Below are 26957 nucleotides of genomic sequence, written 5' to 3' on the forward strand. Positions count from 1 at the left end.
TAATACCCTCCAACACCCCCTTGGTGCCTCGTTGTAAACAAAATCCTGGGCTAGGTGTTCTTTACATTCTTAGCATGTCCAATATCTGGGGGAAAGTTCAACAGAGCTCTCTTCCATTGAAAAATGGGCGCAGAAGGAGGTGAAGAAAGGGTAGTGGTGGGGATTGAGGCTGGTGATGGCCTCTATGCTGAGGGTAGAGAAACTTTGTAGGTTTGCCAGGGAAGAGAAATGATCTGGAAGGAACCAGATCATCCAGATTGACTAGGACCAAGGTGAACTCAGGAAGATGGGCTGAGCAGGGTATGGGAGGGAGCTGAGATCGGGGCAGGGTGTCAGAATGCCTTCATGGAAGTCTTCTTAGGACCTAGAACCTCCAACTCCCCTGCTTCCCTGGAGGCTCATCCAAACCTGCCCCCCCCATCTCCTCTGCCCGATTTCAGGGCCCACCCACTTCCCTCGAGCTGCTGCTCCCGCTACAGACCACACGTGCCTGAATGTCAGTGTGACAGAAGTTGTCAGATCCTCCAACTTAGCGGGAAGGTCCTTCTCGGTGAGTCCTGGGTAGAATGGAAGCGGGGGACAGTCAGATGGGAACTGGGGATGTGTAAACAGCGTAGGTGGCTGGGAGCCCACAGGGGAGGGGGTTCTTAGAAGGGGAAATGACTTCCAAGCTTTTCTGAGCCTTTGCTATGGAAATGGGCCTTCCTATCAGAAATAATCTGTTTTCCAGTCAGTCTGTTTGAAATGTTGAACACCAGCTAGCATGAGTAAGGCCATCTTATAGCTTCTCTGGACTTAACCTCCCTACTCAGCTTGGCAGTGGATCCTCCTGCTTATACCTGCACCATGTTGTCACTGACATCCCCAATTCCATGCACCATCCCCCAAGCAGACGCACCACTTTAGATCAAACCACCCACTCAGTCTATACGCTCTCGTGCTGAGTGCTTCTGGGAGAAATCCTGCATCCAGCAAACCCATGGCCTCCCACCCCAACTGGATCCCCAGCATCACTCAAAACACCTCCCTCTTCCCTCTCCTCTGGGCTCTTCTCCATCTATTTTCAGTTTTCTTTTCCCTAGCTTTGACCTCTGCCTCTACTTTTCCTTCTTCTTATCCTATAAACATGGTCAGGTCTTTTAAATCCTAAAAAAAAAAAAAATTCTACCAAATGTCCCAAATACCTCTCTGGTGTTGTTAGACTCATGGTAACCACAGGTACAACAGAACAAAACCTTGCCTGGTCCTGCCCCATCTTCACAATCATTGGTATGCCTGAGTCCATTTTTGTGGCCATTATGTGTTTTGAGTGACTTCTAACCTGGGGGTCTCATCTTCCAAAACTGTATTGGACAGTATTCTTTTATAATCCACGGTATTTTCTTTGGCTAATTTTTGGAAGTAGATCACAAGGCCTTCCTTCCTAACCTGTCTTAGTCTGGAAGCTCTGCTGAAACCTGTCCACTGTGGATGACCCTGCTGGTTTTTGAAATACCAGTGGCATAGCTTCCAGCATCACAGCGGCACGTAAGCCACCACAACTGACAGGTGGTAGAAATGCCCCTTATCTTGGTCATCTAGTGCTGCCATAACAGAAATACCACAAGTGGATGGCTTTAACAAAGAGAAATTCATTTTCTCACAGTCTAGCAGGTTACAAGCCCAAATTCAGGGTGTTGGCTCCAGGGGAAGGCTTTCTCTCTCTGTCGACTCTGGAGGAAGGTCTTTGTCTTCAGTCTTCTTCTGGTCGAGGAGCTTCTCAGGTGCAGGGACCCCAGGTCCAGAGGACATGCTCTGTTCTTTGCATTGTTTTCGTGGTGGTATGAGGTCCCCAACTCTCTGCTTGCTTCCCTTTCTTTTTATCTCTCGAGAGATAAAAGGTGGTGCAGGCCACACCCCAGGAAAACTTCCTTTACATTGGGTCAGGGAGGTGACCTGACTAAGGGTGGTGTTACAATCTCACCCTAATCCTCTTAACATAAAATTACAATCACAAAACGGAGGACAGCCACACATCACTGGGCATCATGGCCTAACGAAGTTGATACACACATTTTTGGGGGGACATAATTCAATCCATGACAACTCTCTAGCTACCACTTTGTCTCCTTTCTTTCCTTCGTAGACAAACGTCTTGAAATATACCTCTAGAAGGGTTTCCAGTCCCTTAACAATGACTCTTCTACCCACTACCATCTGCCTACAGCCTACCCCACCATGGCAAGGTCACAGGTTACCAACACCAACCGTTAATTTTTAGTCCTTACATTATGGATCTGTGCGGTGTGTGATATTGTTCACAATTTCTTTATCCTTTCTCTTTAAAATAACATTTCAGCCTATAAACAAAAGTTCACTTACTGATTTTGGGAAATACAAAAGAGCATAAAGAAGTCAATTCACTCATAGTCCCATTACCTGGAAAGGATGACTATTGACATTTTGAGGGTTAACATCCAGCCTTTTCTCTATGTATTTTTACATAATTGAGAGCTATGGTATATACTGGTCTCTAGTCTTACACAAAAATATACTCTGCCACTTGTCCATATCATTAAATATGTTTTGTGTCATTAAATATATTTCATTAAATATTTACTATATAGTGGCCACATACATCTTTATAACTATTTAATTGATTTCTTGTAGTACATTTAAATTCTCATTTTTCACTATTATAAGTAACACTATGAAGAGCATCCTAAGGGATAAATATTTGCATAAAATCATGGTTATGTTTTTTTTAAAAATGCCTAGAAGTAAAATCGGCCATTCAGATGGCGAGCATATTTTAGGACTTCTGATATTTTTGCCAAATTTCCTTCCAGAAAGTCTATACTCGGTTCCACTTTCACGTTCAGGAGTGCCAAGTTCTTTGCACAATTAACTCATTATTTCTGTATCTTGGCAAATTTGATAGTCAAAATTTTCATTGTTTCAACTTGCATTTCTTTGATTACCAATTAATGAAGTTGAATAATTCCTTGCATTTATTGATAATTTCTGTATCTTCACTCATGTATTTCCTGTTCATATTTTTATCCCCTATTAGTAATGTTTTGTCCCTGTTTCATAATATGAGAACATTAACCCCTGATTTGTTACGTATTTTGGAAATACTTTTCCCAGTTTATCTTTTTTTGTGTGTGATTTTTTAAAATACTTTGATACAGCAAAATCTACCAATTATTTTCTTTGATGATTTCTGCCTCTGACATGATTTTCTCATCCCCAGTGTTATATATCACATTATGTCTGATTCTTTTTCAAACACCATAAATATCTCATTGAATTTAAGACAGACTGTAATTTTACCTACCTCTAAAAGTTTTTTTTTTTTTTTTTAAGAAAGAAGCAATGCTTCCTAAACTATGAACAGTACTTGCTTTCCTCCTTCCTTTCTTTATTTATTTATTTTGGTGAAAATGTATACACCAAGACATTTGCCAACACAGTAATTTCCTCATTTACAATTCAGTGACATTGATGATATTTTTCACCTTGTGCAACCATTGTTGTTATCCTTTTCTAAAATATTCAACTATCATTTACATAAAGTCATTCCCTCTCCCAAACAAAAACTTCCGTTTTCCCCTTTCCTCCCACCGCCGGTAACCATTAATAATCTTTGGTTTCTATAGACTTGCTTATTTCATGTAAGTGAGGTCATACAGTATTTGTCCTTTTGCAACCGATTTATTTACTCAGCAAATGTTTTCAAGGTCATCCATGAACAGTGCTTTCTTATCATGTTGGTTATAAAATACTTTCTAACTTCAGAGATATTGAAATAAGAAAAAAATGCATTTTAGAGTCAATGAAAATGACATGCTGTTTAAGTGCTTGACTGCTAATCAGAAGGTTGGCAGTTGGAATCCACCCAGAGGCACCTCAGAAGAAAGGTCGGGCTATCTACTTCCAAAAAATCAACCATTGAAAACCCTATGGAGCACATGGGGGCGCCATGAGTTGGCATTGACTAGCAGCAGCTGGTTTGATTTTTGGTTTTTTGTTCCTTTCATATCATGTTGTTCTTTTCTCATGTTTATTCCTTCTGTCATTTCTTTTCTCATTTTAAACATTTTTATTTTGCAGTCTGAATTATGTAATTATAGCATCTGTAATTATTGAGAGTCTAATCCTTCTACTTACTGGGTCCACTGACCCCATAGTAGGTTAACTCCTGTGTGTCTCCTCAGTTGTGAGCTCTTGTTTGTTGGGGCTTTATCTGTGGGAAACCTGGGTGGAAAAATTCTTCTTCTAGAGAAATTTTTTATTTGCTCTTGCCAAGTGCCCAAGTCATGTATCTGCCTAGTACCATATTTCCTGGCTCATAAATTCCCAGACCATACAGATTGTGTAAATGTGTACCTCAGGCCCACAGAAAAACAGGCTCATGACTAAGAATGTTCGGGGAAGACGTTCTTCCCTCAATCATAGCACAGCAAAAGCAGACACATTTCTCTGTGGTCTCCCATTGCTGGTAGATGGATTTTTTCTAATAGAGTCTTTCATTGAGAGGCCTTGAAGGGATCTCATTTTCAAATCCCTGCCTCATGTGAACTCAAGGCCTTGTTTCTCCCATTCCTCTACGGCTACAGAAATTCAAGCCCTTGGTTACTGAGATTGGAGCCATGGTGGCACGATGGTTAAGAGCTTGGGCTGCTAACCAAAAGGCCAGCAGTTCAAATCCACTAGCTGCTCCTTGGAAACCCTGTGGGGCAGTTCTAGTCTGTCCTATGAGATTGCTACGAGTGAGAGTCAACTCGACAGCAACGGGTTTGGGTCTGGGTTTTGATCACTGAGATTAGCAAATGCCGCTGGAACAAAGCATCTGACCTGTATAATTGCTATCTTTGGGGGATTTATTGGCATTTTCTTCATTGTCTATTATATGATAAATTTTTTAATATCCTGTGGCAACTAAAAAATACATGTGTGTTTTCTAACTATAGAATACAAAGTATGATGTTTAATTATTAAATCAAATACATTATGTTACTCTAATATACAAATTTATTTGTTTTTTGTCTTCTCAAAATGGAGAAGGATTTGTCAGCATTACTGCTACGGTTTTGTCAGTTCTCTCTTGGTTTGTATGAACCTGAATTTTCTTCTAGTTTCCGATATTGCTGTCGTGAAATGTGATGCCTTCGTGCACCCAGGCTTTTTACGAGGCTGTCCTTCTCTCCCTGGAAGCTTTAGGTACTTCATTTTATACAAAGGGTTCTGAGCTGTCACAGGAACATGCCTTGGTGGGATCTTTTGTTGTTGTTGTTCTTTATGTTGGAACTTTGATTGACATTTTCAGTCTGGGGACATGTGTCCTTTGGTTCTGAGCTATTTTCTAGTATAATTTTAAAAAATCATTTCCTTCCCTTTCTCTTCTGTTTCTTTCTGGAACTACAAATAGTCACATGTTAGGCCTCCCAGACTCATGCTCCAATTTCCTAATTTTTTCTCTCCCCTTGTCCTTCTGTCTTTTCTTCAACTTTGGGGAAGTTTTCTTCAAATTCATTTGTTGAATGTTTAAACGTCAAGAATTCTTGTTTTCTTATTATATTTAATAGCTTTCTGTTCTTGCTTCATGGATGGGGTATCTTCTCTCATCTCTCTGACAATGCTAATTATAGGTTATTTGATATTTTCTTCTGCTCTGTGCATGGTGTCTGTTTCCTCTGAATTCTTATTTTGTTTGCTTGTTTCAGGCTTTCTCCCCTTATTTATTTATTTATTTGTAATGTTAGGTGCTGTTTCCAAATATCTGGTGATCTGTGTTGTGGGTTCAAATTCAAGAGTGAGGCACTAAAGAGCTAAGTCAATGGTGGGTTTCTCAGTGGACAGTCAGGTGGCCACCTGCCTTTCCACGGGGAACTCAAATGTCAGTATCTGTAAGTCTCTTTGCTAGGACAGTTTTGTTTTTCCAGGGAAAGGTCCTTTGGACTCAGGCCTTGGTAGGGAGGACAGTGAGTACAAGCCTACGGCATCTGGCATTCTGGAGCTAGGTTGGGCAAAGGGGTTAAGGCTTTCACCATTCAGTGAGTGAGCTTTCATGGAGTCCACCTATCTGGTGCCTAGCACTTCATTCCATCCTCCCCCAGTTGTAGTGTCCCCAAGTCCAGAGTCTCTATGGTTCAGTTTCTCTGGCCTGTGCAGCAGGAAAAAGGTCCATTGCTTGGCTGCCCAGGGTGGGAATGGGAACCCGAGGTATCTAACTGCTCCTCATACCGCCTTTCAATCAGTTACCCCTTTTCAGGCTCCACGTTATCCCTGCCATCTGCTTTATCCTCCTTTAAGGAGCCCTGGAGCCCAGCTGCTAACCAAAAGTTCAGCAGTTCAAAGCCACCAACTGCTCCTTGGAAACGGTATGGGGCCATTCTACTCTGTCCTATAGGGTTGCTATGAGTTAGAATCGACTCAACGGCAACAAGTTTTGGTTTCTTTTGTTTAAGGAGCCCTGGTGATGCAGTGGTTAAAGCTCTGGGCTGCTGACCAAAAGGTTGGTGGTTTGAACCCACCAGCTGCTCTGTGGGAGAAAGATGTGGCAGTCTGCTTCCGTAAAAATTTACAGCGTTGGAAACCATACAGGGCTGTTCTACTCTGTCCTATACGGTTGCTATAAATCGGAATCGACTTGACGGTAGTGGGTTATCCTCCTTTAATCAAGTTTGGGAGGTGGTGGAATATAACCCACCTCTTGAACTGAAGCTCTGTTCTGTGACTCTTGAAGCCCCCTAGACGTATGAATTCTGTGACAACACAGTTCTTCTCCCACATATCTGATCGTTAATTTTTGGCCTCTTTCTGTGGACTCTTTTTCTTAAGTCAGTTCCTTGAATAGTCACTGTTCACAGCTTCTATCCATGGTCTACTTCTTTTCCCATTTCCTGGATATCAAATCCACTTACAAGGTTTTAGTATAATTTATTAAGGACTCCCAAATCTGTTATCTCCTGCTCTGACATTCACCCCTTGAGTTTCAGACTACTGCATTTAACTAAATTAGCACGAATTGGATGTCCCACAATACCCGAAACTCAAGATATTAAAAACCAATGCCAGTGTCTTGTAAGTTAAGGGCTCTCTAGAGCCTGGGTTCAGGTCTTGGCCCTGCCATGTATCAGCTAAGCGACTTTAGGCAAGTTCCTCAAGCTCTCTGTCCTCCGGTTTCATTATTTGTAAAATGGGAATAATGACAGTACCCACCCCATCTGGTGGCTGTGAGGATTGTGGCCCATGACACTCTCAGAGGAGTGACTTGCAGAGTAAGAGCTATACACGTGTTAGTGGTTGTTTTTCTTTCATTCCCTCCTCCTTTGGGTTCCTCTCTCACTTAATGGTGCCATCACTAACCAGTCACCTCTGCCAGAAACCTGGAATCTTCTGCGTCCTGCCTTTACTTCCCCATGCCCTGCTGGTTTTCTCTCTCAAACCTTCTCAGATCTCTCCCTTCTTCTCTGTCCTTCTTCTTCTGCTCCAGCTAGGTTGACAAAATGTTTCCATTTGCCTAGAACTGAGGGGCCTCCTGGGACATGGGACTTTCAGTGTTAAAACCAGGAAAATTGGGACAAGTTGGTCACCTTGCGTCCAGACCCTTATCCATTCCCTTTTCAGGACAAATGCAGCCTCCCAGCTGGCCTCCCTGATACCACTCTTATTCTCCTTAAGTCCACCTTTCACATTCTGCCCAAATGATCTTTCTAAAACCAAACCCTGACAAGTCACTTTGTATTAACACCCCTCTGTCATTTCCCATTCTCCACGGCAGGGTGGCAGGAAAACTCTTGGTGTTGAGTAGCTTGGCTTCTTTTCCTCTTCATCCGCAGCTCCAGTCACTCCCTGCAGGCTCTTTGCCCCATAATGTTTGGAAGTGTTCATAGTTCCAGTGGAGCCCCTGGGCGGTGCAAATAGCTAACATGCTTGGCCACTAACCGAAAGGTTGGAGGTTCGAGTCTGCCCAGAGGTACCCGAAAAGAAGTTCTGTCAATCTACTTCCAAAAAATCAGCCATTGAAAACCCCATGGAGCACAGTTCTACTCTGACACCCATGGGCTCACCATAAAAAAAAAAAAAAATTTTTTTAGAGGTACCTGAAAAGAAGTTCTGTCAATCTACTTCCAAAAAATCAGCCATTGAAAACCCTATGGAGCACAGTTCTACTCTGACACCCATGGGCTCACCATAGCAACCGTTTTTTTGGATAGTTCCAGCAGTCAACCTCTGTGCCTTTGTTCACGCTGTTCCCTCAGCCTGCAGTGCGATTCCTCCCTTCCTCTTCTCCACCTTCTTTGTCTAACTCCTACTCACCCTTCAAGATGAAACTTGGGTGTCATCTCCCCTGAGAGACCTTTCCTGCCACTCCTCCCCCTTCCTTGTACATCCTGTACCCTGTTCCCACTCTTCCCTCACACCTCTACCCTGACTCTGTTGTTGCCAGGTGAAAACCCCAGGTTCTGCTCAGTGAGACCAAGGTAGGAGAGTAGAAAGGTACCTTTAATTCATTGTGCAAGGAAAGGAGCAGTTGCGGTTGCTGCTGCCAAGACTGCTTAGCAAAGGCGAGGGGAAAGATTACTTTTAAGGGGTTTACAAGTAGGAAGTTCATTCAAGTTACGTCAGCAACACTCTTAATCATACTACGAAGGTGCCATGGGGATTACATATAAGCTCACGCGTCACATGTTCAGAAAATGGTGGCTAAACCCAGAGGTGAGGAGGTTACTACGTATGAGGTATTTAGTGAGCTTAAAAGTTATCCTGAATCTCAATGTAGCACCTAATTTCCTCTAGCTTGGGTGCAGCAGTTAAAGAGAGGGGAATCAGGATTTTAATGAAAAGTTATGGGGCGTGCCAAGCAAAAGAACCGGGACCGTAAAGTAAAGCTAAGCGGCGGGCCAAGCAAGCTGCCTGAAGCAGTGGAATTGTCCGCGGCCTAGGGACTTCTGCCCTATCTCCGTGGTCCCACAGGGTCCCGGAGGCACAGCCATGAACCATCTGCAACACTGTCAATAACGTGATCTTTTTGTGTTAATGGCTGTGAGCTCCCTGAGCTCAGGGCCCACATCTTAGTCACCCTCGTTGTCCCCAGCACTCAGTGTGGTGTCCGGCGTGTAGTAGAACTCACTGGACGCTGAGTCTCTAGTCCATCCTACCCCCTCTAGAAGATCTCATCCCTGAATCAGAAGCTCACTTCTCCTGAGGTGGGCTATCCGCTGTAGGAGACCTCCGACTGGCTGAGAGATCTACAGTTTTGAATTGAAATCTGCCTTTCTATAGGGCCAGTCCATCTGCTCCTTGGTAACCCTACGGGGCAGTTGTACTCTGTCCTATAGGGTCACTATAGGGTTTGGTCTTTTTTGGTATAGGGCCAGTGCCAATTGCTGATAATTCTGACTCATGGTACCCCCATGTGTGTCAGAGTAGAAGTGTGGTCCACAGGGTTTTCAGTGACTGATTTTTCAGAAGTAGCTCTCCAGGCCTTTCTCCCAAGGTACCTCTGGGTGGACCCAAACCTTTAACCTTTTGGTTAGGAGCTGAGCGCAATAACTGTTTCCACTACTCTAGGAACCTTTCTATAGGGCAACCAGGTATTAAAGCTTTAAGCTCCAAGGTGGACCCATTTACCCTTAAGTCGTGGTTCCTCTTTCAATGCCACTTCCTTACAATAGTTTTTGCTTCTAATAATCTCTTTAAATAACCTGGTCAGGGGCTTTTTCAAAATCTAAACTTATCACCCAAGCAAGTTCTCTTTTATCCCTGCACTGACCTGCTAGGGGGAATTCCAGTAGCCCGTGCTTTCTGCTTGGAGCCCACACAGGTCAGCATGCACGTTTTGTCCAAATGAACCAGAGGATAAACACTGAGCAGCAGGAGAAGTTCATGGTGAGCCAGGCTGAAGGCCTTCCTTGCTCGGAGAGCAGCATGGGCAAGGGCACTGTGGCTGGCTTGGTGAGTTTCAGGGTCAGCAATTGCACTACCTTGGCAGGATTGGAAACTTGATATAGAAAGTAATGGGAAACAAAGCAGGAACAGTAGAACCGGGGCTTTGGGGTGTAGAAGTCGGGAAGCCACCGAGAGAGAAGAGGAGGCAATTAGTAGCACTTTGCCCACACTCTTGTCTTGTGAGACTGGACCCTTGGCAATTCTGCATCTGGTTCTTTCAACTGACCCCTACAGCTGTGCTCAGACTGAAATCCAAGACCCTCATTGTGTTTAAGGGCCAGAGCCAACAGGTAGGGTGTGTCTGTTGTTGTTGTTAGGTGCCGTCGAGTCAGTTCCAACTCATAGCGACCCTATGCACATCAGAATGAAACACTGCCCGGTCCTGAGCCATCCTCACATTTGTTGTTATGCTTGAGCTCATTGTTGCAGCCACTGTGTCAATCCACCTCATTGAGGGTCTTCCTCTTTTCCGCTGACCCTGTACTCTGCCAAGCATGATGTCCTTCTCCAGGGACTGATCCCTCCTGACAACATGTCCAAAGTATGGAAGATTCAGCCTCACCATCCTTGCTTCTAAGGAGCATTCTGGTCGTACTTCTTCTAAGACAGATTTGTTCGTTCTTTTGGCAGTCCATGGTATATTCAATATTCTTCGCCAACACCACAATTCAAAGGCATCAGTTCTTCTTTGATCTTCCTTATTCACTGTCCAGCTTTCACATGCATATGACGCGATTGAAAATACCATGGCTTGGGTCAGGCGCACCTTAGTCTTCAAGGTGACATCTTTGCTCTTCAACACTTTAAAGAGGTCCTTTGCAGCAGATTTACCCAATGCAATGCGTTGTTTGATTTCTTGACTGCTGCTTCCATAGTTGTTGATTGTGGATCCAAGTAAAATGAAATCCTTGACAACTTCAGTCTTTTCTCCATTTATCATGATGTTGCTCATTGGTCCAGTTGTGAGGATTTTTGTTTTCTTTATGTTGAGGTGCAATCCATACTGAAGGCTGTGGTCTTTGATCTTCATTAGTAAGTGCTTCAAATCCTCTTCACTTGCAGCAAGCAAGGTTGTGTCATCTGCATAACGCAGGTTGTTAATGAGTCTTCCTCCAATCCTGATGCCCTGTTCTTCTTCATATAGTCCAGCTTCTCGTATTATTTGCTCAGCATACAGATTGAATAGGTGTGGTGAAAGAATACAACCCTGACGCACACCTTTCCTGACTTTAAACCAATCAGTATCCCCTTGTTCTATCTGAACAACCACCTCTTGATCTATGTAAAGGTTCCTTATGAGCACAATTAAGTGTTCTGGAATTCCCATTCTTCGCAATATTATCTGTAGTTTGTTATGATCCACACAGTTGAATGTCTTTGCATAGTCAATAAAACACAGGTAAACATTCTTCTGGTATTCTCTGCTTTCAGCCAGGATCCATCTGACATCAGCAATGATATCCCTGGTTCCACATCCTCTTCTGAAACCAGCCTGAATTTCTGACAGTTCCCTGTCGATATACTGCTGCAACCGTTTCTGAATGATCTTCAGCAAAATTTTGCTTGCATGTGATATTAATGATATTGTTCTATAATTTCCACGTTCGGTTGGATCACCTTTCTTGGGAATAGGCATAAATATGTATCTCTTCCAGTCAGTTGGCCAGGAAGCTGTCTTCCATATTTCTTGGCATAGACGAGTGAGCACCTCCAGCGCTGCATCTGTTTGTTGAAACATCTCAATTGATATTCCATCAATTCCTGTAGTCTTGTTTTTTGCCAGTGCCTTCAGAGCAGCTTGGACTTCTTCCCTCAGTACCATCGGTTCCTGATCATATGCTACCTCTTGAAATGGTTGAACATCGACTGATTGTTTTTGGTATAATGACTCTGCGTCTTCCTTCCATCTTCTTTTGATGCTTCCTGCGTTGTTTAATATTTTCCCCATGGAATCCTTCACTATTGCAACTTGAGGCTTGAATTTTTTCTTCAGTTCTCTCAGCTTGAGAAACGCCGAGCGTGTTCTTCCCTTTTGGTTTTCCATCTCCAGCTCTTTGCACATGTCATTATAATACTTTACTTTGTCTTCTCGAGTCGCCCTTTAAAATCTTCTGTTCAGTTCTTTTACTTCATCAATTCTTCCTTTTGCTTTAGCTGCTCGACGTTGGAGAGCAGGTTTCAGAGTCTCCTCTGACATCCACCTTGGTCTTTTCTTTCTTTCCTGTCTTTTCAGTGACCTCTTGCTTTCTTCATGGATGATGTCCTCGATGTCATTCCACAACTCGTCTGGTATTTGGTCACTAGTGTTCAATGTATCAAATCTGTTCTTCAGATGGTCTCCAAATTCAGGTGGGATATACTCAAGGTCATAATTTGGCTCTCGTGGACTTACTCTGATTTTCTTCAGTTTCAGCTTGAACTTGCATATGAGCAATTGATGGTCTGTTCCACAGTCTGCCCCTGGCCTTGTTCTGGCTGATGATATTGAGGTTTTCCATCATCTCTTTCCACAGATGTAGTCAATTTGATTTCTGTGTGTTCCATGTGGCAAGGTCCATGTGCATAGTCGCCATTTATGTTGGTGAAAGAAGGTATTTGCATTGAAGAAGTTGTTGGTCTTGCAAAATTCTATCATTCGATCTCCAGCATTGTTTCTATCACCAAGGCCATATTTTCCAAATACTGATCCTTCTTCTTTGTTTCCAACTTTCGCATTCCAATCGACAGTAATTATTACTGCATCTTGATTGCATGTTCAATCAATTTCAGACTGCAGCAGCTGATTAAAATCTTTTATTTCTTCATCTTTGGCCCTAGTGGTTGGTGCGTAAATTTGAATAATAGTCGTATTAACTGGTCTTCCTAGTAGGTGTATGGATATTATCCTATCACTGACAACATTGTACTTCAGGATACATCTTGAAACGTTCTTTTTGACGATGCATGCAACACCATTCCTCTTCGAGTTGTCATTCCCAGCATAGTAGACTATATGATTGTCTGATTCAAAATGGCCAATAACAGTCCATTTCAGCTCATTAATCCCTAGGATATCAATGTTTATGTGTTCCATTTCATTTTTGATGATTTCCAATTTTCCTAGATTCATACTTCGTACATTCCAGGTTCTGATTATTAATGGATGTTTGCAGCTATTTCTTCTCATTTTGAGTCGTGCCACATCAGCAAATGAAAGTCCTGAAAGCTTTACTCCATCCATGTCATTAAGGTCGACTCTACTTTGAGGAGGCAGCTCTTCCCCAGTCATCTTTTGAGTGCCTTCCAGCCTGGGGGGCTCATCTTCCAGCACTATATCAGACAATGTTCCGCTGGTATTCATAAGGTTTTCACTGGCTAATGCTTTTCAGAAGTACACCGCCGGGTCCTTCTTCCTAGTCTGCCTTAGTCTGGAAGCTCAGCTGAAACCTGTCCTCCATGGGTGACTCTGCTGGTGTCTGAATACCGGTGGCATAGCTTCCAGCATTGCAGCAACATGCAAGCCTCCACAGTACGACAAACTGACAGACAGTACTACTGATACTACTACTACTACTACAGGGTGTGTCTAGCAGTGCTGATCACAAAGGGGAAATAAGAGACCTACCCTTCAGGGATGTGGGAGGAGGTCCCGATTACCTAGAGGAAGAGGCAGGCCTGCTGGCAGGGTCAGGGAGGCTCAGATCCAACAGGAGACACCAGAGCAGCCTGACACAGTAGAAAGAGCACAGAGTTGAGAATCAAGCACCCGGTCCAACACCTCCCACCATGAAGCCTTTGAGAGGTCACATTCAGCCCCTCTGGACCTGGGTCTCCTCACCTGTAGGAACCTGGAGTGTCCCTCAGCCTCACCAGCTGGACTCGGTTCAAGTGGGGGCTATTACCTAGCATAAAGTGAATGCCCCTGGCTGTCCCCCAAGTCCCAGCTCATGCAGGTCAGCAGCCTCCCTGCAAAGCCTCTCCAGGAATTTCTGGAAGGTCACAGAGGACATCCCAGTGCTGGCCACCACCCCATCAGCTGTCTGTCAGTGTCCACTGCCTGCCCTCCACACACAGCTGCCCGTCAGGGCTGGAGGCTCCAGGCCACAGAGCTGCCACGGGTTCTGTTGCACAGGAGCTGGGAAGTCCCCTCTCCCATGTGTGCCATGGGCTCCCCACTGTCTGGGTAAAGATGCTGGTGAATTCTTCTGTCTTTACTCACAACCCTCCTGTTCAGACTCAGCCAGGAATCTAACAATATGGTGGTAGCAGGAGGGGACCTGGGCTTGGAGACAACGTGAGGACAGAAAGAATCCACAGTGGATTCCTCCTCCCCTCTGACAACGAGGCTGCCTTAGGCAGTCCATTCCATAGGCTCAACTCCTAACTGGAAAATTAAAATAAAAGTCATAGTAATAATAAACACCCAACTACCATGTTCCAAACACTTAACATATGCTGTCTCATTTAATCTTCACAGCAGTCCTACAAGGTAACCAGCTGCCGTGGAGTCGATGCCAGCTCACGGAGCCCCATGTGTATCAGAGTAGAACTGTGCCCCACAGGATTTTCAACAGCTATGATTTTTCAGAAGTAGATTGCCAGGCCTTTCTTTTGGGTAGATTTGAACTGCCAACCTTTGGGCTAGTAGCCAAGTGCTTAACCGTTTGTGCCAACCACGGACTCCTTGGCTATACCTAGGGAGCTTTAAAAAAATCAGTATATCCATACCTAGGCTCAACTCCAGAGCACTTAAATAAAAATCTCTAATTATATTGTTTGAAAGGTGATTCTCATGAGCAACCAGGGCTGAGAACAGCTGAATGGGGTAGACTCTAAGGCCCCTGGCAACTCACGTGTTCTGTGGTGGTAAATTACACAGAGCAGCAGTCTGCATGTGGAATGGGCCAGAGAGGTGACCGAGAATGGCAGCCTGGAACGCAAGACCCGCCAGATCCTCTGCCCAATGGGAAGGGCCTCTCTGGAGCAGCCCCCACAGGTTGGGGTTGGAGGGCTGCCTGGAGACTGCTTTCCTTTGGGCCTGGGTACTTTGCAGAGAAGCCGAGCAGTGCTCTGGAGAGTGGAAGGTGGGAACACCTTGCTCCAGGCCACCTATGCAGAGCAAGGAGTCCGTCTACCTGTGTGGCTCCACAGACTAATCCCATGGTATAAGCTGAAGCAAGTGCCCTGGATGCAGGCCTGGTTTGAGGCATGGGGATGCTTAGCTACTTTCTAGACCCTCTGTCTCTGCCCAGGTAAATAATTTCATGTGTAATCTATCGCTAAGAACTAGGGTCAGGACTTATAAAACTCCTGACATGTCCCCGAGATCCCATACATAACAGCATGCCTGTCGTCTAGGAGGTACTCAGAAAATGTGAGTTAAATAAATCAGCATCTCAAACTCAGCTCACTTGATAACCTTGCAAGCACCATTCCCAGCTTTCCAGTTTCTGTTCAAGATTAAGGACAGCGGGTTGGGAAAAGAGCTGCAGACCCAAGGGTGAGGGCAGCTTAGAAGCAGTTTCTGCAGGGTTGTCACTGCCGAGTCACTTGCAGGAAGAGACCCTGGGGGGCTGATGTGCTGGAACACCCAGACTTTGGGGTTGGGGATATTGGCAGGGTCACGTGCTAAATACAGGTGACGCTCATGTGTGCTGTCTCTTTGTCGCAGACAGTGACGAACACCTTCCGGACAGCCAATATCCAGATCCAGAGCCAGGACCAGAAGCTGCTGACACTGTCACTGGACAAGGACAATCGGCGCACCTTTAAGGATGTGGTCAGGTGAGTCTGGGCCTGCCACGCCTAGGGCTCCAGGCCCCATGGGGCCCAGCTCCTGCCATCTCCTGCTTCCAGCCCAGGACAGCTACCAGAGGCAGATCCTCTGGCCAAGCAGGTGGTCTGATGGGCATGGACTTGGGCCACTGCCCTATGACTTGAGTCCAGGAAGAAGAGGCAGATGAATGACTGACACTGGGCAGCAGCTGACATTAGAAATTTCCCAAGATTCCTATACATACACACTCAGCATGCAGTCCTCTGACCCATCCCTTCTGCCAGCAATGGCCTCTCCAAATCAGGCTGGCCTTCTGTGGCATCTATGCCCCAGTTAATGTGACCCTTGGCGCTTTCACCTGGGCAGGCGCATTTGGTGAAGGAAGGCATAGAGTGTACTACACCCAGGCTTCTCCCCCTCTGCAGGTGTCAGACCCAGCATGCTTGTTCTCATCCTGACTCTCCCTCTTCCCTCTGTGAGGGCCCCTCCTCTATATCCCTACAATAAAGGGTCTACCTTTAAAATGCCCTGGACAGACTTGACCCCTCAGAGATTTGTCACCTGACCTGGCCTCTCTCCACCCACAGATTTGAAGTTGCTCCCTGCCCAGAGCCGTGTTCCGGGGCCCTGAAGTCCAAGGCACCGTGGCTCAGTTTACACCAGCAGAAAGAAATGGAAACAGCCCAAGCCAAGCCCAAGCCCCTCCTGATGCCCATCAATACATTCTCTGGCATCGTCCAGTGAGCCGCGGGGGCTGGGATGGATTACCCAATAAGCAAGGTACGCAGCGGCTTAAGTACAAGTAAGCCCCTGCGTACCTTGCTTACTGGTTAATCTGCCCCTGTACGGGGCCAGTGGAGGAGCAGAGGCTGAGAGCAGAGCGCCCAAGAGGAAGGACACACTACCCACTCACGAACAGCCAGGATGAGGCCCAGCTCCTCTGGCCCGCTGCTGCCCTGACCAGGAGAACCTAGAGCACAGGGACCTGGCCATGGGGTCTGACCAGGAGAGCCTGGAGCTCAGGGGACCTGGCCATGGGGTCTGACCAGGAGAGCCTGGAGCTCAGGGGACCTGGCCACAGGGTCTGACCAGGAGAGCCTAGAGCTCAGGGACCTGGCCATGGGGTCTGACCAGGAGAGCCTGGAGCACAAGGAGCCTGGCCATGAGGTCTGTGGTGGGGAAGGGCCACACAGGCCCGAGGCGAAGCTGCAGCCACATGAGTGAACACACACAAAGCCCAACTCCTAGCACAAACGTCCACGCCTTCATTTATTTTAAAATCCCCCTTCTCGCACTCACACTCCCCACCTATCCCTTAAACCAAAGTTAGAGCTGCTGTTTGGTCATGGTCCTGTGACCCTGGAGAAAATGGGAAGTGGGTAAAGGCCACTGCACCTCCTCCCTCCCAAGTCTGTCCCCTTCCCTCTCCTGGGTCACTGCCCACCCCACCTACCCCTGGTTGGGAGGGAAATGTCAGAGTCAATAAATGCACACTAACGCATTACTGTTTCATCTAATACCCAACAGTGTTGGTATTTGAATAGAAACCAGGCTGGTGGTTCTTAATACAACTTAGTGAACCCACTTAGGCCGGCTAAGAGAGTTTTGTGAAGTATTAACTGGTGTGTTCCGTCTGCCTGCTCAGCCATGTCAGCCCAGGGACTAGCTCTCCTGACCAACATTGTCCCAAAGTGGAGGTAGGGATGTGGGGATGTGGGGTGGTTTCAGAGGAGTCAGAGATTAAAGATATCAAAGTGTTTGGCTTTTGATTCAAAAATTTCTATTAAGGTATAAAACAGGAAAGAGAAATGACGAAGAACTAGTGGCCCTACCCCCAAGATTAGGTAAGGGGTTGAAGAAAAAGTCGCATAGAGAATATATAAAGGCTTGGACTTAATTAAGTCCATCCCTATTCCTGGCGGACTCCCAGGGGACAGTGGGGTGGTAGAAAAATCCCTTTAAGTTTGAGAATCCAAGAGTAGAGGGGTGGGCACTCTTGGCCTTGTGGCACCCCAGAGTACACTCTCCATGGCTAGGAGACCAGGGAAGGGGAGCTGCCAGGGCTGCCTCTGCAGATGGGCCCTCAGGCAGCCTTAGAGAAGTTCCCTGTGCCTCATGGAGCATGGGAAGCAGATAAGGGGGTTCTCAGGTAGCTGAAAGCAGACAAGCCCAAGGGGTCTCACAGTTATGGCAAAGCGGTGCAGCTGGAGAAAATATGGGCAGCAGATTGGACCATGGGACCAGTGGCCAGATAGGAAACGTGAGTACCCAGTGGATACCAGCCTGAAGAAGTACCTGCCCCTCAGTGGACATCAGCCCAGGACAGAGCAAGACCTAGGAATGGGTGATGTCTTCCCATGTAGCTACTCCACTGCAGAACCCAAGGAGGGGAGGGAGTCAGTCTTCTATGTGACTGAGTTGGCTTTAAGCCTGAGTTGACTGAGAAATCACTAAATCTGAGTGAGTTTACTTGGAGGGGGCTAGCCTTCTTCGTTTTCTGCCATTGGGGATGATGTGAACTGACTCATATCAATTTGGGCACTTACTAGGTTCTTTCTGTAAAGAACAGAGTTTAGCAATTGTTAGAGTTAGGTGAAGTCCCTGAGTGATGCAAATGGATTATGCTCGACTACTCACCAAAAGGTTGGCGGTTCAAACCCACTCAGCAGACCGTAGAAGAAAAAGGCCTGGCGATCTGCTTCCATAAAGATTACAGCCCCGAAAACCCTATGGAGCAGTTCTACTCCGTAATACACGGAGTCTCCATGAGTTGGAATCAACTGAATCGCAATAGGTACAATTAGCTGAGGGCTCTGGGTCTCCTCCCCAACAACCTCTCTGCCACTGAAAGCAAGTCACAGACCAGATTCTATTACACAGACGTTTGTTGACAAGTGGCAACCGCTTCCCCAAATAATCACACAACCTGTTCTGTAAGTTTGAAGAAGACAAAGATCTCTGTCCTTGTAGGTGCTCCGACCAAGTCTGTGAAGTGTTCACTCAGGGCAAATGTTTCAGTGTTCTAGGGATGGGACTCAGCTACCTTATGTTCCAATTCAGGCAGCAAGAATTCTTTGAGTCGGTGGCTGAACACTGGATGATTTGAGACTGAAGCGTACCACACCATTCCAAAGAGTTTAACCCAGTGCTGTCGAGTCAATTTCGACTCGTAGCTGGAATCTCTAGATGCTTATACCCCATTCACACAAAGAGAGAAATGCCTCTGAAGTATTTATTACTGAGTCACGTGACTTAGACACCACTAATTTCACCAGGAAGGAACTATTTCCAATACCTGTTATGCTAGTTAATAAAAAAGCCACTCCTGTTAATTTGAAATAAAGATTTTTGAACTATTTGTATTAGCACTGGAATGTGGCTTCTTGATTAAATGCTAGCTTAACCACCTCTGGGGAAGAAGAGCCTGACGATCACTTCGAAAAAACCAGCCATCGAAAAGCCAGTGGATCACAACAGTCAGATTCCATTGCGCATGGGACGGCAGCTAACAACAACTATAAGTGGCCACCTTTGGGTGTAGATTACAACTATCCAATACAAACATACAGTGGTGGAAGCTGTGATACGCTGCCCAGATCCCCTTCAGAAATGAAGGACTTATCCTCCCAGCTGCTGGCTGTGCTACTGGAAGACAGCCCTCAGCTGTCAGCCCTCTTTGGGGATTGTCTCAGCTGAAGAAAATTGTGTTATCTGAGGTCATGCCTCTTCTGGGGCAGCTCGCATACAATGGAACAGCTCTAGGCCCTGGGAACAAATGTGCTGTTCCCCTGGTGCTTTGATTCTGATGGAGACGGACAGCAAACCAGATAATTAGGTGGCCTATCTAGGGAAAATAGCACCCAAGGCAATTAGTGTTGAATTGCTGAACCACCTCTCACAGCTGGCGATGGAAACTGTGATGGCCAGTAGAAACTGCTAATCGGCACACCGCCTGAAGCAGCGCTCAGGGCACGCACCCTACCTGCTATACCTTGCTTCGCCTCTGCCTGAGTGGCCAGAGACCATCACTGAGGCTAGTAGGGTGGTCGCTCCCCAGGGAACACTTGCGTGAAGACCTGAAGGGGCCTCGTGTAAGTCATTAATTCCATTCTCGTTCCCCCTTCCACACTTTGAGCAATTTTACCTGCCTGAAGCAGTTCAGGGATTTAGCCCAGGTTCCGGGGACAACGCGAGGCAGCCGGAGGCCGGCGGGTCCTCGTGGCCTGGCTTGGAGCGCGCCCTGCAGGCCCCACGGGACGCGAGCCTGCCACACCTGCGCGCGGGCGGTCAGGGCCCGGGCAGGTGCGGCCGGCAGGTGCCCCGGCCCCGCCCACCGCCCCGCCCCTAGGGGGCCACTTCCGGGTCTGACGTGGCGGGGGCGGCCGTTGGCCCGGTGACTGCGGCGCCGTCCGAGGCCTGAGGCGCCGCCGGCTCTCTGCGCGCCCCCGGCCCTCGAGCCCCGGTCCCGGGGAAATGGGGCCGTGCCCTCCCCGGCCGCCGCCGCCCGCCCAGGCCCCCTGAAGGGCCCGCGTGCGAGGGCGCCGCGCTCGCTCGCCCTGCGCCCAGCTGCTCCCTCGCCGGCCTGGCGGGTCGAAGCCGGGCAGCCATGAGCGCCAACCCGCAGTGGGACATCAGCAGGGCGCTGGGGGTGGCCCGGCTCTTCCACCTGGTGTGTGGGGCCCGGGATGCCTGCGTGACCCCGTTCCTGACCCTCTACCTGAGGCAGCTGGGCCTAACGGCGCCCTGGGTGGGCATCCTAATGGGAACCAAGCACCTGATCGCAGCCTTCTGGGCTCCCTTCTGTGCCTTCCTGGCCAAAAGCTACCAGAAAAGGAGAGTGCTTCTGATAGCCTCGCTGCTGGGCTCGATGGGAGCCAGCCTGCTGATGGTCCTGATCCCGCCTTTGGACAAAGACCTGGTGTATCGCTCTTGTAATGGAAGCAGCAGCGAGACCACCACAGCCACACCGCTGGGGGTCTCACGAACTGTGGACATCGCCTCAGCACAAGAGGCGGCCTCAAGTCACCGAGCGAGGCCTCCAAGTCTCCTAGTCAAGAGTACTGGAATCATGGAAACCTCTGGCTTCAGAATAGGACCTGATGAAAGTGACCAAAAGCCGTCCAATGATCTGCCCAAGTACTTGGTGGACTCTGCGAAAGGAGCCAGGACAATATCCCAAGTTCTCCATCACACTACTTCTTTTGAGGTGGCCCATACTGCCCTCCCTCTGCTTCCTGAGGGTACAGAGCTGGGAGCAGCCAACTTGTCCGTAGTCAAGGCGAAAGCCCAGGCCCCCTCCTTGGAAGGGTTGCAATGGACTTTCATCCTCTCCTTGGGGTCCATAGTGTTCTGGGAGCTGCTGACAGCCCCCCTGGAGCAGGTGGCAGACGACAGCCTTTATGAATACCTGGACTTTGTGGACGCCACTGACCGCTACCGAAGCCTGTGGGTCTGGAGGTTGCTTGGCATGTCAGTTGGCGTGTGTGGCATCTCAGCTTTGGTGGGGCAGCTGGACTGCTTTCTGATGACAAATGGCCCCCGGGGTGTGGTACACTTCTACGGCTACTCACTTGTCAGCACCCTAGCCCTACTGGTGAGCATTGCGTTTCCTGTCCCCATCTGCAGGCGGCGGGAGCCCAGCTACAAAACCGTCAAAGCACTGTCACTGATAGGGGGCGACCCCCGCCTCATCCTCTTGGCCTTCACTGTCTTTTTGGTGGGAGCTGCCGCCAGTACTGTGCAGAATTTTCTCTTCTGGCACATGAAAGACCATGGCAGCAGTGAGCTGGTCATGGGTTTCTCAGTTGCCCTCAGCTTGTTGGGGGAAATTCTACTTCATTCGTTCAAGATTGCATTGCTTAAGAAACTGTCCAGGGTGGGCACAGTGGGGCTGGGGCTGGGCTGCCTCGCTGGGCAGCTGCTCTACTATTCCTTCCTCTGGAACTGGTGGTCCGTCCTCCCTGTCCAGATCTTGAGCGCCCTCAGCAGTGGTGCTCTTTGGTGGGCAGTGGGGGCCTCACTAGAGGACCAGGCCACCGCCAGAACGGAGAGGTCTGTGAGAGCCATGTTCCGAGGCCACTTTTATGGGGGTGGGTCTAGCCTGGGCAGCTTTGTCGGGGGCTTTGTGGTGATGTACTCCAGCGTGGCTGTGCTCTACCAGGCCTGTTGCGTGGTCCTGCTGCTCTGGCTGGTTTTGTTCCTCACCATACAGGCAAGGCTGCCCCAGGAGCGAAAAATCAACTACTCAAAGTTGCTGGTCATGGAGGCGAGCGACACCAGCGACTCTGAGGAGGGAACCGAGCGGGACTGGCTTGTAAGGGCCATGAGGGAGGAGCACTCAGAGTGGAAGGGGTGAGAGAAAGCCAGCAATGCTGGGAAGGAGCCAAAGGATTAGTCAGGACTCAGTCAGCTGAGGCCAGAATCCTGCTGTGGACTGGAGGGAGCCTAGGAAGAGAAGGCATGTTGGTGCTGAAGGCTCAACAGGACCTTCTCACTGCATGATTTTCTTTACTTTTATAGCAAAGGGAGATTTCGCTTTTTGCCATCCAATCTTTTTTGAATAACGGAAGAAGAATACATTTGTTAAAAAAAAACCAAACACAGAAATCTCTTTGTGTTCTCTGTATTTGGATGTATAAGGTTCGTGAGAGCTTTAGTAGTGTAGACTCTGGTGCAGTGGAATTCCGCAACGGCTAAAATGACCACATCGAGTCGGCAGGGCCAGGAGGGCAACGGGGACCTGCAGGCTTCGGCTGGCAGAGAGGGCGGCTGGCTCAGATGAGTCATGTAGGTTCCCATGGGTCATAAAGGCATGAATGTCATTCTATAAATGGTGACCTGTGGGCAGGTGAGAATGGTAATGAAAACCAAAACGCTTCTCGCCCTCTCCGCACTGATATCCAAACACCCACTCACAACCAGAGACTTAATGTTTCCGATAACGGGTAGCATGCGTTGAGGGGAAAGGGTCCTTAGAATCAATATATTTACATCAAAGCCAGGACAAGTCCATGTCCTTTGGACTCACACAGTGCCTCATAAGAGCACGTGGAGATTTTTCACATCAGCTTTGCTCAGGTCAGTCTCCATGCACCAGGCCACACATGCTAGCGGTGTCTCAGCCACTCAGCAGGGTTTTGAGAGTGGCAGGCTAGTGTCGCTGCCTTACCAACCCCCTGCACCTTGCCTGTCTGCCAGGAAAGAGCTCTTTATTCCAGAGGCCCAGCCCGAACCGCCCAGTTCTTCTGCCTCAATTAGATAAATTGAAGATACTGGATTTCAAAGGGGCCTCATTTTATAAAGACAGAAGATGCCTCATAGCTAGAGAAGGAGAACAGACAGAAGTGCCCACTGGGTCAGACTGGTATTAGGATCTTTGTATTTATCCTTTTTTAATTCTCACAACTCTCTAATGGACAGGTTATTAGTTAGGAAGCTTTAGGGTACAAATAACCAAAAAAAATTACCTCTGCCTTAAACAATTAGGGATTAATTTGTCTCATAAGAAGTCTAGGGGGCATAAAATGGTACTCGTGAAGAGTGTGCTTCTTAGTTCAAGTAGATACATGAGACTAAATGGGCAGCTCCTGTCTGGAGGTGAGATGAGAAGGCACAAAGGGACAGGAGCTGGCTGAATGGACCCGGAAAATCTGGGGTGGAAAGGGGGAGAGTGCTGTCACCTTATAGGGAGAGCAACTAGGGTCACATAACAATGTATAAATCTTTGTATGAGAAACTAACTTGAGTTGTAAACTTTCACTTAAAGCATGATACGAAAAAGTCTAGGGAGAGGCAGTGCAGAGCTGGTGTAGGGGCCCGATGATGTCACCAGGGACATAGAATCTTTTCATCTCTTTGTTCCATCATCCTCAGTGTGGAGGCCTCCATCCTGTATTTGCACAGAATGGCTGCCTTACCTTCAGGCCTCTTGTCCACATTCCTGGCGGTAAGGAGAGGGAAAGGAAGGGACAGCAACCACTGCCTATGTCAGGAAAACAAAATCCTTCCCAGAAGTCTTCCTCAGACTTCTGAGTGAACTGTGTCACATGGACCCCCTAACTGCAAGGGAATCTGAAAGGCAGAGTGTTTCTAGCTGAGTACATTCACACCCTAAGCAGAATCAGGATTCTGTCAGGAGGAAGAGGGGCCTGGTGTTGGAACTGGCAGTGTCTGCCACAGCCTGGGAAGTGGAATGCACGTCCAGACTGATCTCATTCCTAAGCCTTTTATCTTTGCCTACAGAAAGCCAGCTTCCCCGCAGAAATGACTTTAAGCATTTGATCCCCACAGGAGCCCTATGAACAAATCAAACTTGTTAACTGCATTTACGACTGAGAAAACAGAGTCTCAGAGAAGTCACACACTGGGTCACTGGCAGAAATGCCACCAGAGCCCTGAGCTCCTTACCCCAAATTTAGTGCCTTTTCCGTTATGCCAGTAATTCCCAAATCTAGCTGTGCGTTCAAAGCACCTGAGAAGCATAACCAAAAAGGTAGATTCCTAGGTCCTTCAGAACCTCTCAGGGCGGGGCCCAGAAATTGGTATTTTTAATGCAATCGCCAAACAATTATGATGTGGCTGAGCACTGGGCTGCTGGATTTCCCTTTCCAACCCCGTGTTTCTCACCACTTCTTTGCCAAATGCGTCTAGTGTGCAGGGGAGAGAATAATAGCTATTGAGTGCTTACTAGGTGCCAGGCACTGTTCTAAACACTTAACATGGACTAGCTCATTTCATCCTCAAAACGGTCTTCGGATGTAGTCACTATTAAAAAAACCAAAGTCACTATTAACATCTCTAATTTACAGGTGGCAAAACTGAGAGTTAAGTTGCTCGTTTGAAGTCACACAGCCGGTAGGTGGCGGAGTTGGGATTCAGACCCGGCCTGGTGGCTCCGGGGCCTGAGATTTAATCCCTGTGCTCTGTGGCTAGGAAATTGGAGAAAAGGGGAAAAATTAAATATGAAGAGTTAAGGCAGCTACGGCTTGATATTTACTGGATAGTAGATAGTGTTTACTACGTAGACAAAACATACAATAATTCCAACACAAACCCGTGTGTCCTCCCAACATAAACAAAAGGGGGAGGAACAGGTCTTGGCTCGAGATAAGAGTTAATAAGTGTGGTTCAGCCTGAAGAAGAGGAAGAAAGTGGAGAAAGAGGAGTGAGGAGGACCAGACTGGGGGGGGGGAGGGGAAGAAAGAGAAGAAGAGGAAGAAGACAGTGATGGAAGTGTTCAAGAATCTGATATTCTTATGGGAAGGATGCTAAGAAAATTGTGTTTTTGGCTATTTAGTTAGTTACTGTTTGTAAAAATAATAAAAGTAAAAACTTTGTGTTCCCTGCCTGGGGAATACAAATAATGAGTAAAACACATCGTCCCTACCCTCAAGAAGCTAAGAGTCTACCCTGGGCACCCTGCTAGCTCAGAACTGAAGCCACACCCCAAGTCTACCTTTCAGCCAAAGATCAGACAGGCATATCCTGGTAGTGCAGTGGTTAAGACCTCGGCTTCTAACCAAAAGGTCAGCCGTTCGAATCCAAGCTGCTCCTTGGAAACCCTATGGGGCAGTTCTACTCTGTCCTACAGGGTCACTATGAGTCGGAATCGACTCGATGGCAACAGGTATAAAAAACACAGTAACACATGTGAGGAACATGCTTCTTAGTTCAATCAAGTATGTGAGACCAGATGGGCAACACCTGCCCAGAAGCAAAGACAAGAAGGCAGGAAGGGACAGGAAACCTGGAGGAATGGACACAGGGAACCCAGAGTATAAAGGGAAAGGGGAAGAGTGCTGGCATATTGAAGGGATTGCAACCAATGTCACAAAACAATGTGTATATAAAGTTTTGAATGAGAAACTAATTTGCACTGTAAACTTTTGCCAAAAGCCCAATAAGTTTTTTTTAAAAGGCAAAAGATAAATGCAATTGAATAATATACAAACAAAAAAAGCTAATAGCCCAACAGGGAGATCTACTTATATATTGTAGACATATATACAAAAGGAAACCCTGGTGGTGTAGTGGTTAAGTTTGAATCGGCCAGGCGCTCCTTGGAAACTATCGGGCAGTTCTACTTTGTCCTATAGGGTCGCTATGAGTTGGAATCGACTCGACTGCAGTGGGTTTTTTTATATACATAAAAAGCAAAGGACACTGTGATAAATGCCACACAAGAAACATTACAAGAGTTTACGAAAAAGATAGTTTCTGACTCAAGAACTCAATTAAGGTTCTCAAGCTGAGCCTTAAGCTAAGCCTTGAAGGATAGGTAAACTTTGAACAGGCAGAGAGAAAGTGGTACTTAGGGGAGGGCGTTCTAGGCAAAAGGAATAGCATGAGCAAAGCTGTAGAGGAGAGAAAAATCATGAACTATGCTTGGAGAATAACAAGGAATACAGTTTGACTAGGGCAAAGGATTTGTTCAGGACACTGCTGAGAGACAAGGCTAGAAAGATAGCTTGGGATCAGATCATGGAGGACTTGATTCTGTAGACTTTGGGTAAACCATGGAAGGTTCTGGACAGAGTCATGACAAGTAAGGACTGCACTGATCCTTTTTTTTTAAAAAAATAATAACTTTAATGAGATAAAGTTGACATACAATAAACTGCATATACTTAAATCTTACAATTTGCTAAGTTTTGATGTGTGTCTACACCTGTGAAACCCAACACCACGATCAAGATAGTGAACATCTCCATCCCTTTCTTTTGCTGTATATTAGTTCGCATTTTTTTAGGCTACAACTCTTTTTCACCTGACTTCTTCCACTCAGCATAATTATTTTGAGATTCACCAATATTGTTGAGTGTATGAATAGTTCATTCTTTTTTATTGCTGAGTATTTTTCCATTGTATGGATATACCGTAATTTGTTGATGGACATTGGATTGCTTTCAAATAAAGCTTCTACGAATATTTATGCTCAGGTTTTTGTCAGGACACATGCTTTCATTTCTCTTGGGTAAATACCAAGGAATAGAATAACTGTATCATACGGTAAGTGTATGTTTAATTTTTCTTTTTAATAATTTATTTTTTGTTGTTGTTGAAAATATAAATGGCAAAAACACATACCAATTCAAGTTTCCACAATTCAGTGACATTGATTACATTCTTCCAGTTGTGCAACCATCCTCACCCACATTTTTCGTAGTTGTTCTTCCCACGTTAACATAACTCGCAGCCCCCTAAGGTTCCTGCCTAATCTTTAGATTTGCTATTGTCAATGTTTAGCTTTTTAAGAAACCGCTAA

General features: G+C 46.7%; 2 protein-coding genes across 5 annotated transcripts in view; both read left to right on the plus strand.

The window, feature by feature from the left end:
- PIK3R6 (phosphoinositide-3-kinase regulatory subunit 6) overlaps positions 1 to 19052 on the plus strand; it is a 105097-nt gene extending 86045 nt beyond the window's left edge. For all 4 annotated transcript variants that reach the window (XM_049861257.1, XM_049861260.1, XM_049861259.1 and 1 more), the window contains 3 exons: positions 441 to 550; positions 15590 to 15702; positions 16282 to 19052. In XM_049861257.1, the coding sequence (XP_049717214.1) occupies positions 441 to 550; positions 15590 to 15702; positions 16282 to 16438 (380 nt within the window). In that variant the 3' untranslated portion in view covers positions 16439 to 19052. The remainder of the gene's footprint in view (positions 1 to 440; positions 551 to 15589; positions 15703 to 16281) is intronic.
- A 1029-nt stretch (positions 19053 to 20081) lies between these two features.
- On the plus strand, positions 20082 to 26454 carry MFSD6L (major facilitator superfamily domain containing 6 like). The gene has a single exon (XM_049861264.1). It carries the CDS (start codon positions 20301 to 20303, stop codon positions 22047 to 22049), a length of 1749 nt encoding a protein of 582 aa, XP_049717221.1. The 5' UTR covers positions 20082 to 20300; the 3' UTR covers positions 22050 to 26454.
- The last annotated feature ends 503 nt before the right edge of the window (positions 26455 to 26957 follow it).

Source organism: Elephas maximus, chromosome 19 (assembly GCF_024166365.1).
Source record: "Elephas maximus indicus isolate mEleMax1 chromosome 19, mEleMax1 primary haplotype, whole genome shotgun sequence".
Classification (NCBI taxonomy): domain Eukaryota; kingdom Metazoa; phylum Chordata; class Mammalia; order Proboscidea; family Elephantidae; genus Elephas; species Elephas maximus.